The 15730-nt window shown below is 31.6% G+C and overlaps 1 protein-coding gene across 1 annotated transcript in view; it reads left to right on the top strand.

Annotated features, from left to right (window-relative positions):
* The window catches only part of LOC145291466 (neuronal acetylcholine receptor subunit alpha-10-like), a 1220610-nt gene that overhangs the window by 771580 nt on the left and 433300 nt on the right, over positions 1-15730 (top strand). Inside the window, exon 5 of the mRNA XM_080137324.1 lies at positions 4864-4973. Within this exon, the coding sequence (XP_079993450.1) occupies positions 4864-4973 (110 nt within the window). The remainder of the gene's footprint in view (positions 1-4863; positions 4974-15730) is intronic.

Raw genomic sequence — 15730 nt, 5'->3', positions numbered from 1 at the left:
TCCGCTATTTCTAATGAGGTGATCATCTAATAAAATATTCACGTGTCTCCAGACGTTTATCTGATTCGTCGGAGAGGGGAAAGTAATTCGCACAAACATCTACGTAAACGTAACAATGTATGGTTGGATTAATTGGAAATAAAACAAAGTAATTTTATTCAGTCCGACTAATAGAATGATAATTGAAGCTTTAAAATGGTGAAATTTTAAGACTCTGTACAGCGAGATATCAACGTTTGTTTATAGGAAACTCCAAATGAATCAAACGACATTTTAAATAGCACCTGTTTTTAACATATAACCTTATAGTATATGTTTTTACTGAGTCCTCACTTTTCAAGATCAAAAACTACTCAAGGATATAATCAGAACAAACACAGTAATATAAAAAAAGATGTATTAACAAAAGTATGTTACAGAAGTTAGCATTTATTGAGATTGTCTGACTGACTTCCTCATCTTGGTTGTTGTAGTCACAACGTTTCGGCCGTTTTGCCCTCCGGCCTTCATCAGGTGTTTTGTATCGAACTGGGGAACCGTTTGTTAGGAGTCCCGAACCCAACCCTTTATTATTATTACGGGGGTACCGTGTTCGGACTCCAGCTAGGCTCTGGCACATAGTTGCTGATTCTCTGTTTTGAATGTTACTTTTCACTGCCTTCGTTCAGGATTGAACTCAGCACCTAATAATAAACAGAGAGACCCACTGGAAAGTGAGAAAACTTAAAGAAACAGCTCACATGCTCGGACATAACAACCTACTGAGCAAACCAAGCATAGAGCTAATGCAATTTGGACACCTTTAATAGAGAGAGAAAACCTTGAATAACAACATAGGTTTAACATTAACAAAAAAACAACTAAGAATTGTCCTAGTGACATATGGCTGAGTGGCCCTAGACTTTGTATCAAAGTTTACAGTTACCCAAAGGTGCGGAGTTCAATCCTGAATGAAGGCAGTGAAAAGTAACATTCAAAACAGAGAATCAGCAACTATATCCCAGAGCCTAGCTGGAGTCCGAACACGGTACCCCCGTAATAATAATAAACCAAGATGAGGAAGTCAGTCCGACAATCTCAATAAATGAAAACACCTCATCTCAAAAATACAGACAATTACTACAGAAGTCAGTGTCATGATTTTGAGATCATAACTGCCTTGAATCGCTGTTCTATTCTTTTCTCTTACCGCAGGAAGATACAAGGTTGAAAAGTGGTTAGAGTTAAACAAGCGCCTCTACAAAAGGAGCACGATGGTCTTTAAAAAAATGCCTTGGAAGCTCCGTCGCTATTCCTCGGTCGGAGCGCCTCAGGAAGTAAGCAATGAACTTGCTCTTCGCGATAACGGTGGGAAAGGTCTGGGAGGATTGACCTCCTAGGGCTTCGAAGAAGCAACCCCATCCTGCCAGATAAAGGACCTCCCAGTTTTTGTCGAACCGACTGTCAAGATTATCTCGATTCGCATGTATCGGTAATGTAGCGAGTGGGAAAATAAATACGGGAATCGCTCCACCCCCACCCCTGATATAGATGTAACTGTATTTTTGTATCCTGGTTAGTTTAAGTTTAATTCCTGGAGTAAGTATATCAGCTTATTTATGACTAAAGGTTAATGCGATATTAATTAAATGATGAAACATATTATAATGAGATTAAAAATGAACAAAATTTTATTACTGAGAAAGACGGTTTATGACAAGTACTTTTTTTTTACATTTGATTTGACGATGGCCATGTTTTACTCCGCGTTGAAGCAGTCCTGAGGTAACGTGTTCCTCAGATGAGAGTTTAGTGCAAATAAACTATGTTCCTGGAAATTCCACATAATGATTGGTCCACGAATAGCAAAAAAAAAAAAAAAAAAAAAAAAAAAAAACGAAGTTCTTTTCAGTTTTTGGTAATGTTTTTTTCTATGACTGTCTCGCAATTAAGAATTGTAAGGTGGAGCTCAGTCGATAGAGTAGATAAAGACTAGCATCATTTCTTGTGTAAGGAGGTGGCTATGGAGAATAGAAGAGGTCATTCCCCAGTAGATTACAAATTATATTTTTCAGAAACGTATAATGCGGTATATTGATAGATGGACTCGGGGCGTTTCAACTGTTCGTGTCTCTTTTCTTCTTCTTTGTGTGCCTTTGAGGCATATGGTCATAGAACAGGTAACTACTTTTGTAGTTACGCAGCATACGAACTGTGCTATTTTTATATAGGATTTCATATTTAATTCACATTTTCGGTATCGTTTTCATCAAATTGTTAGGTGAAAGTACAAATTAGGTACAAATCGCATTCCCTTCTCCATATTATAAAATGAGTTTCTAAATAATAACATTCTTACTTCAGCACGGTCCGTATTCTGCACAAATAGTCTAACTTTTTACGCAATTCGTTGCATTATTGTTGCATTCTGTAAGATTTCTTTAAGCTGCACATGTTGAGCAGTAGATGGCAGGTAAGGCAGTATTTCATCGTATAGTCTGTAGGAACCGGGAGAGGAGGACAATCGAGGAATTGGTTAATTAATGGAAGACCACCCCACGATACCTGTAATGTAAATAATAGGGTATGGACAAAGTGTCTGCATCTCCCCTGCCAATGGAAGTAGACAGTCCATCTATAATTCAGTTATAGTTCACAGAGGCCGGGGTTATTGTGTAGTCTCAACCTCTTCATGGCCCTGGGTGTGTTATGCTTCACTGTGGTCTCTACAGTCGTGGTAGCTGGACTGGTCGAGATGTTCTCCGGTAAGACTGGAGGATTGACGACGGTGGTGTCGAACTCATTCGATGGTTCTGCAGGTACGACCGGGACATCTGGGTACAGTAGTCCTGGACGAGCATACGTGTGTCTGCATAGTCATCCTCTCCACATTCGCAGATGTTTGGGTCAGTTTTTGTAGTCTCATCCGATCATAGCAACATCTGATCGCCCCATTCCTATTTTCGTGTTTGCCGTGTCCCCTCAGAAGTAAGCAACACTTAACTTACGGAATAAAGTAGATTTAAACATTAAAATATTTTGTCGTTTCCTTCTTTATGTATGCAGCACACTACCTAAGAAGACTTCCGGAGTAAGTCACTTTTATCGGGTATACCAAAAGCGCGAAACCCCATTGAAGACAAGAAAAAAAATAAGAATTAACATTCGATAACTTGTAAATGAAAAAGATTAAACAGTAAATATAACACGCATTCGAATGAAATTCTCTAACGAACCCACATACTTTTAATGTATAGAAGCGATTTGTAAAAAAAAATGGTATAAATCGTTTTCATCCGTTAAAACTACACTGGTTCCGGCATTTTTGCTTTTGTTTTACGAGTTTTCACGTGTTGACAATTCTGTACTTTTAACGTTTACAAATCTCTTAAAAATTGTTTCCACAAATTAATACTAGACAGCATGTGTAGAGAATTTCGGTTTAATGCCTTTTATATAAATTATGTTTTTGTTTTGTTTTTTTACTTTGGTATACCAGCTCTCCAACGTTAGCTATTGGCTACATTTACCGTGGTCTTGGATATGACCTTAAACTACATCCGATGGTGAGACCCCAGCTTGTGGGCTTTGGGGAGTGTGGAGCCACCCTTTAATTGCCATTGCTCCCAGGTCCACTCTGACCCCGACTGGTAGTACCTGTTGGGGTCTCAACTATGGCTTAAATAGAAACCGACTTAAAAAACAAATAACTATATTCTCTATTAAATAATTGTTCTTCTAAATCACTGGATTCGGCATTAAATAACCTGAAAAGGGTTGATATGCCGTAAAACAAAAACAACCAACCAACATTTACCGTCTTAAAATCTCTTAAAAACCATTTCCCACGTTAAAACTATGTTTGTACGGTAGAGAATTGTAGCTAGTGAAATTTACTCTTCGACATCAACAATAAATATGTTTAAAATGGTTGTTGCGCATATCTCTCTGCGCATACACTCGTCTGAATTAATAGAAATAATAATAAAATAACATTATAAACCAATCAGATGCATTTCTATGGATTTATCGAAATGCCCGTTTTTATCCACACTGAATGCATAAAAAGCCAGATATTTCTTAAATAAATAGTTGAACCAAAATACGTGACAGAGCTTACCTCAGCCCCTTACTAGTCCCTCTGTCGGGCTAGGAGTTGCTATCTCAATCCACACACAGTCATAAGCATATGCACGCAGACACTAACGCATATACATCCACATAACTCATTAACTTTTCTCATTATCGTATGCTTATCATAAGTAAATGTATACAATTAGTCATTTTAAATACTCCCAACTTTTCTCACTGAACTTTCTTTCTACAATGAAAACAGTTGATCATTGAGTTTTATTAATAACTTTTAATCAACTATAATTTGCGTAATAGAGTGTTGTTTATGGTTTTTCATGATATAATAATCAGTGTATATTTCATGGCTCTTCAATTATCTACTCAGACTTCTTCGATATCTCAACTAATAAATCTTCCTTGTTCTACATGGACTCTAAAAATATCAACAAACATACAATGTTTTCCTATCTATGTAAACTTTTATTTTAAACATATATAAATATATAGTTTTGTAAATGTATTTTTTGGCGCTCATCGTCTTGCTTGTGTTTATCATATAACATGTATCTCGTTCTTATTTGAGTACAGCTTAAAATGTTTTCATTAAAAAATACTTCTCTAAAACCGACTCTTCGCAAACATTTTTCTTCCAAATTGAAACCCTAAAATGCGGGCCTCGTCTCGAATTTTGTCTAATACGTTTTATATACATTATGCATTGTCTATGCTGCTGTTGTTGTTGTTGTGTGTTAACTATTATGTACTTTTATTTAAATTTCTTCTTTTTATCTTTGTTTTTCTTTAATTCAGAATTGGATTGATTATAAATTACAATGGGACCCAATAAAATACGGAAATGTGTCTGTAATACGTCTCCCCTTTAACGACATTTGGCGCCCGGATATACTGCTTTACAATAAGTGAGTATTGACATCCATACTTCTAAATGTTAACTGTTGTAATGTCGCAGCTAATATAATATAATCTGAATTTTCGTTTGCTTGTTGTCGTAGTATTATTATTATTATTATTATTATTATTATTATTATTATTATTATTATTATTATTATTATTATTATTATTGTTATTATTGTTATTAGTGGTATTATAATTTAGAGGTTCCTCTCCTGGTGTCGATGGATGGTTTAACCAGGTAATCGGGACGGACTAAGAGCAAATCTCATAAATAATCTAGGTCATTAAGAGCCAATAATAATATGAACTTGTGTTACAGAGGTGGAGTTTCAGTTGGCGTTTCTGAAATTTTCAAAATGAAGATTGATAATTTATATTATTTTTATTATTCGAACTACTGTTCTCATCTTGAATGCTATCCTCACAAGACTTCGGTCGATGTAACCTCCGACTTTCTTAAGGTGTATCTTGTCGAATTCGGGAATCTTTCTCACCAGCTTGGGAATCTGTCTCTCGAGTAACGGATAAAATACTAAAATTAAAATTCAATTCTAAGTGACACTCTTTTGGAGCTTGAAGGTTAAACGCAATTGCGAATTAATAAATACATCTACCCAATCATGGTTAATAAAACGAAAGGATGCTACCCCCAAGAATAAGATAAACGGTTTTGTTCGAAATTCTGAGCATTTTGCAGAATTCTACATAATAATTCCTGAGTTCCACAAGTCCGATCTGAATAAGCTTGGGGACTAAATCAGCTGAAATGGGGTATAAATTACATTCGAGATAAAAACAGTAGTGCAGGTCATCCAAATAATACAACATTTCATGGTTTAACAAGGCTTCATAACAATATCAAAGGCTCTTCCCTCCAGTCAGCTTGTCAGCCGTCTGGAATTCATCAGCAGTACTTGCTCACTAGCAATTAGAAGTGGTATTTTCTGGAGACTGAGTAACAATAGGTCTCTACAAATGTCCATCACTCTCCGCTTCTTCCGATAACTATTGCAAATTAATTTACGTTATCGCAATAAACGTTTAAAATTGATTCCTTGCTGCCAGAAACCGTAGGTCTCATCTAATTTGTGCTCCCCGCACTTGTTCTATTCCTACGCTTGGTATTTCACGACGATATTATTAAAAATATTCGCTAAGAGTTCTCACGGATTATTCATTGAGAATGACTTGGGGTGTTTCCTGGAGTCTGAGTGACAACAAGTCTCCCCAGATTTCCAGTACCTTTCACTTCTGTCAATAATTTGTGCAGCAACCATTATGATTATTATTATTATTATTATTATTATTATTATTATTATTATTATTATTATTATTATTATTGCATGGACAGAGTATATATAAAATATTATTTCAGATTTATATACATATATATAAACGTATACATATAAACATATATATGTGTGTATAAACTTGTACATATATATGCAATCGTGTTTACGTTACGTCTCTCCTTATAAGATATAAAACTATGTTGTATATACACATTTATCTGCACGCATATATATATATAAATTATATATATATATATATATATATATATAAAAATTCACATAATTATATATATATATATATATATATATATGGGCGTTTAGATATATATATATGTGTGTATATATATATGTATGTATGGTATATGTATTTTGTGCCTTTTTATATTTCTTTGTGTCTACTTATATGAATTAATAAATGAGTTTGTCATGTATATATATATGTATATACATATATATAAATATATATACACATATATATATATATAAATATATATATATACATATATATACACATATATATAGGCGTGTTCTTTTTTATAATTTTGTAACAACTCTAATCTTTTTTATTCATAATTTCATCTGTATACTTTTTATGCTTTGTTGTTTAAAAATCCTAAAATACACCGACTAAATTCATGGCGACATCCTTCGCGATTTCTGTCAAATATTGTTGACGCAAAATGTTTGATTTATTTTGGTCCACGTTCTATAGATCAACAGTTTTTTTTTAGTTTTTTTTGTTTTAAACCGAAAAGGTCGGTGCGTTAGTACTAACAAAAGCTATATATATATATATATATATATATATATATATATATATATATATATATATATATATATATACTTAGTTATATTTTGAGAGCAAAAAGAATTCCAGCAGAGTGCTCTATTATGAGGGAAAAAATTCAAAATAGGAGTATAATATTTATATTTCTTTTATTTTCCAAAGTTTAGATGATATAAGATATTTAATCTTTTGAAAATAATATATATATATATATATATAAAGAACATGCGAATCAACTGTGACCTTTTCATACAAGAGTCAATAATTGCACTAATCAGTCATTAAAGATGGACACACTAAAAGACATCAAAGTAAAAAAACGATTCTCACTTTAGACAAACTGACCAAAGTACTGTGCTGAAAGCTGGCGTTCCACTTCCGGTAATACGGACATAAAAACTTTATTTTTAGAATGCAACTTATATGCTTGATTTACTTTTATGATTTCTTTCTCAAGCAACAGATTGTAAACTGGCCACTCTAATTTGAGTGAATTAGTTACTAAAAATTGTAAAAATTCTATTCTCTCTTTTTTTTTCGTATGATAACCGAAGTTAAGCAACGTCACTATTTATATAGGAACTATTAAAGCGAGTAATCAAAACACACACACACACACACATATATATATATATATATAATGTATATATATATATATATATATATATATATATATATATATATATATATATATATTGGCAACAAGTCATTATTCAAGTCGGTCTGATCGAACACGACAATAGATTTATTCTTTTTTCCTATTTTTCCGCATGTTAAAGGAAAGGAAAAAGAAAACGATAACAAAAATCGCTCATGATAATAATCTGATGGACTGATGGAAAACGTTTGAGAAGAATATGGCTGAACAAAATTTTGGGGCAACATTTTATACAATATGCCAGCTTAAATGAAAAGACCGCTCGGCGAATGGAAGAGATATCCAAAAAAATTGGAAAAAAGAATAACTCTGTCCTGGTCAATCAGACGTGATATATACATATATATATATATCTATATCTATATATATATATATATATATATATATATATATATATATATATATATTAGGTTAAAGGTATTCAAGAGTGATAACTAATGAATTTAACGAAGTTACTAAGAGTGCTAAATAAAAAAAGCAAAATATATTTTTATTAATATAAACAAATTTCTATGGACATGTTAATGTTTCGGAGTAATGGTCGGTATAAACCAGAATCCCCATCAGGCAATTAGGCAATTTAATAAATGGTTGCTCTCCACAGAAAACGTCAGTTCTCAAATCGATTTGATGACTTGTTTCTTCTGTGGAAAGCAACCACTTATTAAGTCGCCTGATGAGGATTCTGGTTTTAACAGGCCATAATTATTTCTACAGTCAAACAATGTCGCAACCCATATAAGCCACGAAACACATCAAACGAAGTAGGTACATTCCATAGTCGGATCTCGTCGCGGTTTGCTTAACCTGTCTAAGCTAATAGACTTTCTTGTGTGTGACTCGGTTGCTGAAATAACAGAGTGATCGCATCCTATGTAAAAAATCAGGTTTCAAATCCTGAGTTCGGATGTGTTGAACTGATGAGCCCAAATAAGGACGAAACTCGAGTCTTGGATTCCGGTTTCTTGGCGTTCATGGCTTATGTGAGCTGCGACGCTGTTTGGGTGCGTACATAATTATATATTTTTATATATAGATGTTTTTATGTAGATATTTTTACCTGGATAACTTTTATGTGCGTCACAAATTATTTTAATATATCTATGTAGGATGGACTCTCGCGTTGATTTCGACGTATGAGCTTCCGAACGACAAGTTGCTCGGAAATCCACACAGATAATTTGTTTATAGTGGTGAAGACCTTTTGTAGAACCAACTACACTTTGTGGTAATACGGCTAACCTTTGTCGGTGTAGATGACTGTCACAGGACAGAGTATACAGTAGACCGCAGGTTTTACATCAGAGATTCCTTCTCCTAGATGCAGGTGTTAACGAAGTATGGGATACATCTCTCCCAGTGAATTAATGCGCCCCAAGATACCAACCTGGAAATTTCTACGACTTGGCACGCTACATACAGCACCTAGCCTTTCTGGTCATCCATCTGGTATTGACTAGGTTCGACTTTGCTTAAATTCGGTGATCTGGCGAGAACCTGTGTGTCAACGTTATTGTACCGTATATATATATATATATATATATATATATATATATATATATATATATATATATATATATATACAGTCATCTACATACTGTAGAGTTTCGTTGTTTCACAGCTAATCACTGCGGCTAGACAGGCAACTGCTTCAAACCAGGATTGAACCCCATTACGCTATACGACTGATGCTGAGTGGGTAATGAATTAACGATGTTTTTATATCGTCTAAATGCCTCCGCTCGATTTGTTTACACAAAGAGCATCGCTTAATACGCTAATCTCAGTTTGTATATCACTTCCCATATACTCAACCCAAAATAGGGAGCATTATGAATATATATATGTGTGTGTGTGTGTGTGTGTGTGAGTCTGTCTGTGTGTATGTGTGCGATTGTGCCGTATAATTATATATATATATATATATATATATATATATATATATATATTCATACATATTTTAACTGATTTTTAATAACATTTTCAATATATGTGCTGATTAGCAAAATATACGTTTGTGCATAACTTATCATTTTGCTGGCTGCATTTCATTTCCTCTGATGATATAGCGATTTTTGAAGATCCATGGATTAAGGAAATAAATATAATTATTTTCCTTTCTTCAAACATTACATACTTAATTTAAATATATTTGTATATATTTTTTTAATCTAAAGAATGTAATTTTAATTCTTACATATATTAATATGTGGGTGTGTATGTGTCTATAAATTCATTCGATGTCTCTTAATGTAGCTTGACTTACGTCCATTATTCACTATAATTGTTTAATGCTTCAGTCCATTATTAAAGTTATCAATACTAAGAATATATTTAACTAGATATTATTGTATTTCATTTTTAGAAGAAAAAAATTGTCGCATTGTACTGTAATTTCTGAACCTACCTCTTGCCAATAAATGTCAAGTGTGAAGAGAAATGTCTAAACTTCTATAATTATTCATGAACGTAGAAAAAATACTTTACGTGTAAGTTCCATATTTTTGACTGATGAGCAAGGGATGTCGCCGAATTTCAATACATGTTTAATATGCTTATCAAAATACACCGGTGTCACATGTATACATGTATTTATTTACAGTTCTTTAAAAGAATATTAAACTAACGTCTTGGCAGGTGTCCGAAGTACCAAGATGTATTTTTACGGTGCAGTCATAAATAAGCTGCTTTTGTGAATTTCTTCTTATATTTTTTAAACTGTATTATTTTTATATTTAAATGCACATTTATAAAATCGTGGGTTGGTAATGCCTACTAATTTTTTATCAATGTATCAAGAGCGTTTTTATTTAAGTGTTTATTATTGTATTAATTGATATCTTTAACTTATTTCATTTATATTGAATATAAATGGTGCTTATATGCACGCAATTATTAAATAAATTGTTACCTATGTTTTTCACATGTAAAACCACGTGTGTTTTTGTTTTCAGTTTCAGTTTTATTTTCGAAGACAGTTTTATGCATATGCATATCTGATGTCACATTTGTTTTTTTGTTTTATGTTTCTTTGTGTGTGTGTGTGTGTGTGTGTGTGTGTGTGTGTGTGTGTGTGTGTGTGTGTGTGTGTGTGTGTGTGTGTGTGTGTGTGGTATAAGGACCGTGCTATCGTTGGAACGTTGGAATCGCGGTGGTTTACGGAAAAAGCCGGAAGGTGCCGGACGAAAGTTGGTGATTTTACTTTCGTGCTAACGCTGGCCAATTTTTTTCAGGGACAAAATATATATATATTTGTGCCAGTAGGAAGCTAACTCAATGAAAAATTAATTGAAAACGGCAAACAATGTTTTTGAATACTTATCATACAAGTTTTACGAAATTTTTATAAAATTAAAATTAAAACCAAGCAAAACCAAAACATTCGTTGTAAGGTAAGTTTCATGAATCAACATTTATTTTTTTAATAATAAACAACTAAGAGTAAACAAATTTATTAAAACTGTTTTATGATTTTTCTTCTTTCTCTTATTTTTATGATTTTTGTACAAATGAAGACGAATATTTGGATTTTTAAATGCTTTTTAAATTATTTTTAAATATACCAAACATATTTTAATGATTTTTAAATGTACCAAACATTTTGAAATGATTTTTTACTATCAAACATTTTTAAATAGTTTTTAAATATACCAAACATTTTTAAATGATTTTTAAATATACCAAACATTTTAAATGGTTTTTAAATATACCAAACAGTTTGAAATGATTTTTAAATATACCAAACATTTTGAAATGATTTTTAAATATACCAAATATTTTTAAATGATTTTTCAATATACCAAACATTTTAAATGATTTTTAATATATCAAACAGTTTTAAATGATACAAAAAAATGATTTCTTTACATTTTTAAAATGTTAGAATCTAAGCTCTAAGTGTTTCAGCATTTCCGGCATGTTTTGTTTTTTTCGTAAACCACCCGAACAATTCCCAGGACCGCACTGTCGTTATCCTACCTAAGTACTTTACTTTTATTTTGAAATGAATTTCAAAGCTCAGTCTGCAAAACACGTCATTTAAATTAAGTTTCTAATATCAATTACCCGCTACATTCCAACTTAATTAAGATCCATTTCAAAAATATTAGCATCCATTTCGAAATAATTAATATCTCAAGCAGATTTTTCCATGAAAAACACAGAATATTTTTATTTGTGTTTGCTATTGACGCTGTATTTAAATTCATTTGGAAATGAAAATTAATATTTTTCGAAATGAATGTTAATTAATTTAAACTAATTACGGTATAATTGATTAACAGAAATTCGGTGTCATGGCAATTTGTAGAGAAATAAACAGCAAGAATCTTTTTTAAATGAACGATTTAATTGAACATGTCATTTTTGTGTGTGTGTGTGTGTGTGTGTGTGTGTGTGTGTATGTGTGTGTGTGTGTGTGTGTGTGTGTGTGTGTGTGTGTGTGACTGACAGCTCTAAAAGCCACAAATTCCGAATTATGAATAATATAGTTGAAAAGGTCAAAGGTCATACCGTAATCAAACATTAAAATTGAAACGTATTTTTCTTTTTTTCTCTCGGTTTTATTTTCGATATAAGTAACAATGCTGTGCAATATATATATATATATATATATATATATATATATATATATATATATATCGGTGTTAATTATTTCCGTTATTATAAATACATCAAATCTGATCTCTAGTGATGCGCCACCTTCGCTGTCGATTTCGGGATTCGCATCATATCGCATCAGACAACAACCCCGACCTTACTCTAGACGCGCTAAAGCGTCTCTTTGAGAGCTATCAGCTACGTGTACAAATAATTGTGTTTTTATACTCTTCGAAGTTTCTGTTAACGATACATGAGAAGACATCAGCCAATGAGATTACATAAAATACTTTAATTTAGTCAGAAACGAAGAATTATATTTTATGGATGAATATTAATGTACTTGATAAAAGAAAATGTAAGAAATAGTTTGAGAATTAAATTTCTTTCAGTGAATCAGAATCTAGATAGAATGTTTCATCATATATATATATATATATATATATATATATATATATATATATATATATATATATATATATGATGTCCAAAAAATCACTAAAGGATTTTGGACTAAAATAGATGCTTTATTTTTTATAATATTCTTCTGCAATTTTAACACTATCTTACTAAGACATTGGAAATTCTTAAAAATTCCAAATTCAAATAATCTTTATATCTGAAAAATAATGTCTTTTAAATTTTGCCCATTTTCAGCTTCACATACTTGTGCTCTTTCCAAAAAAATATTCAAGACAGATTGCAGAATACCTGGATTATGATTTAACTCCCTTATTTCGTTCTTGGTGTTTATTTTTTTATTTTTTTATTTTTTTCAATTCTTTCACGGTTTGGGGTTTAACGTTTCGGGGTCTGTCAGCTCGTGAAACTAAACAAGGGAGTTAAATCGCAATCCAGAGATTCTGCAATTTGTCGGGAATAATGCATTAGAAAAAGCACAAATATACAAAGCTGAAAATGGGCAACATTGAAAAGACATTATCATTTTTCATAAAGAAATTTGCATTTTTATTTTTAAATTCTTAATGCGTTAGTCAGATTATGTTAAAATTACAGAAAGGTATCAAAAATAATCTGTGTAAGTTCAAAATCCTTCAGTTACTTTTTGGATACGCTATATATATATATATATATATATATATATATATATATATATATATATATATATATATATGTATATATATATATATATATATATCGATCTTTTTTACTTGGTTAGCATTGAGAGAAACGGTAAATAAGGAAGCTGTTTGCTTGAGGTTATTATTAACATCTTAACTGTTGAAATGTATATTTTATGTAATAATTTCTCTAATATGGGCTTAAAATTATATATATTGTTTTTGCTGTGATGATAAGTTACATTTTTCTAGCTTTTGTTCAGTCAATATTAAAATGACAGATCTTAGTTTTGGACCAATAATAAAAAGCGAAACTTTTTACGAGTTTATTTTAAATAATAATTGCTCTTTTGGGTTTGTTAGGACATATAAATGTATTTTTCTTTTGTAATGGTGTTAAAAATGATTAATAACGCGGAAGGTTCTTTCAGCGTTGAAAACACGATGTAATTTGGTTGTCGTAGTGGTGATGTTATAACTAGGGCTAGAACAACAGAATATTATTCTTGTTGTTTTGACGCTCGAGTATATTTCTTATATGTTTTTGTACACAGTGTTGTGGTTTATCGGTTGATTAACTGTGTCAGATGCATACTCAAGTTAAGAGAGTGATGAAAATATTCTGTTGTCCTAGTCCTGGTTATAACGCTGGACTTAACTGCAGCATTGCGAACTACAGTGGCTGAAAAAAAAAAAAAGAAATAAGCCATGGTAAAATATCAACAGAATATTATTTTCCCCCCTTATTTAACATGTGAATGTATAACATGTCTTTTAATATATGATGTATATGTTTTTACTTGAGAATGACTAATCTTAGTTATAAATGCAAATTCTAATCTCTTTCTGGATTGTATTATCAATTTCATGTGCAAAACGTGGGACTTATTTTTGAATCATGTGTATTCTCATACAGTTGCAGAATTCCGGCTTTAAAAAAAGTGGGTTTGTTTTATTTCGGTTCTTTGTTTTTTACTTATCTTTTCTCTTTTTTTTCTTGTTATTTATATATATATATACATATTTTTATGCTTTAAGTTATTAAAATGCTACTGTATGTTTGCAACGTAACGTATATGAAACAATACAAATTAATTTTTTACGCGTTTCTCGGAATCCACAGGAAAATAATGTTGTTGTTTTTTTTTATCTCAATATTAATATAAAACGTTTCGCTTTATTTGCAGGTTGAAAATACAAAACTGACCCAACTATATTTTTCCTGCATTTTTTTTATGCTTCTGTATAATTTAGATGAAGATTCTTAATTTGTATTTTTAAGATTATTCGCACTACCTTCCTAATCTTAGATATTATTTTTACAACGTTTCTGCCGATGTAACCTCTAACTTTTTACAGGTGTATTTTGTCAAATTCGGAAATCTTTCTCTCAAAGTCAGGAATCTGCACGGAATTTCAAGCAGAACCACGGAGGAAGAACGTTCTCGTTCCATCATCCATGACCGGGTAGAAGTCTTATGTAACTCACAATTGTATTCTGGAGATTGAACCTTAAACCACTAGAAGAGTGTTATTTAGAACTAAATTTTACCGCGTATTTTATTTTGTACACTACGGATCCTTGCTGACAGAAATATTCCCAAGTTCGACAAGGTACATTTGATAAAGGTCGGAGGTTACATCGGCCGAAACGTTGCGATAATAACACTCAAGATGAATAATACAAATAATACAGATTCATTTTTCTTTACAAATGTATTTTATACTTTTTAATGTACGAAACTTATGCGAAAATTCGTGATTTATTTTTCATAACTTTAATGTATTTTTCTTTCGTCTTAATCCTTTGTTTAATTAAATATATGTCGTTTATGTTTTCAATATATTTTGCTTTTAAATACGTCTTCTAATATAAGAACTATTTCACGAGACAGGAGGGCCCAGATCAACATTATTTTTGTGTTTGTGATCAGAATGCCAACCTCCCAAGCATTACCTAATCCTATCGCGGGCGGCTGAAGTAGAATATCCACTCATCCATCTTATTATACTGATGACGTTATCGCCTGAGGCGCCCCTACCAGCAAACACTAATGCATCCGATTCGAGAAGGAGATTAAAGTAACATCTCTACTTGCCCGTCAATTGTAATATGTTTCTATAAAGATCAGTTTCAAACAATGAGAAAAATATGATCGTCAGATATTTGGTGAGAACAGTTAGTCACATGACTTGTACGAATGGTTAAAATTTTTAATTTTGAGTTTCTTCTATCGCTTTCCAATATTGACACCTAAGAATATTTACTATATTATTTAGCCATGATTGTTATATATATATATATATATATATATATATATATATATATATATATATATATATT

Source organism: Euprymna scolopes, chromosome 12 (genome assembly GCF_053919585.1).
Source record: "Euprymna scolopes isolate OS-2025 chromosome 12, ASM5391958v1, whole genome shotgun sequence".
NCBI classification, from domain to species: domain Eukaryota; kingdom Metazoa; phylum Mollusca; class Cephalopoda; order Sepiida; family Sepiolidae; genus Euprymna; species Euprymna scolopes.
Note: the sequence above shows the minus strand (reverse complement) of the source record. Positions and strands in the feature narration are given on the sequence as shown.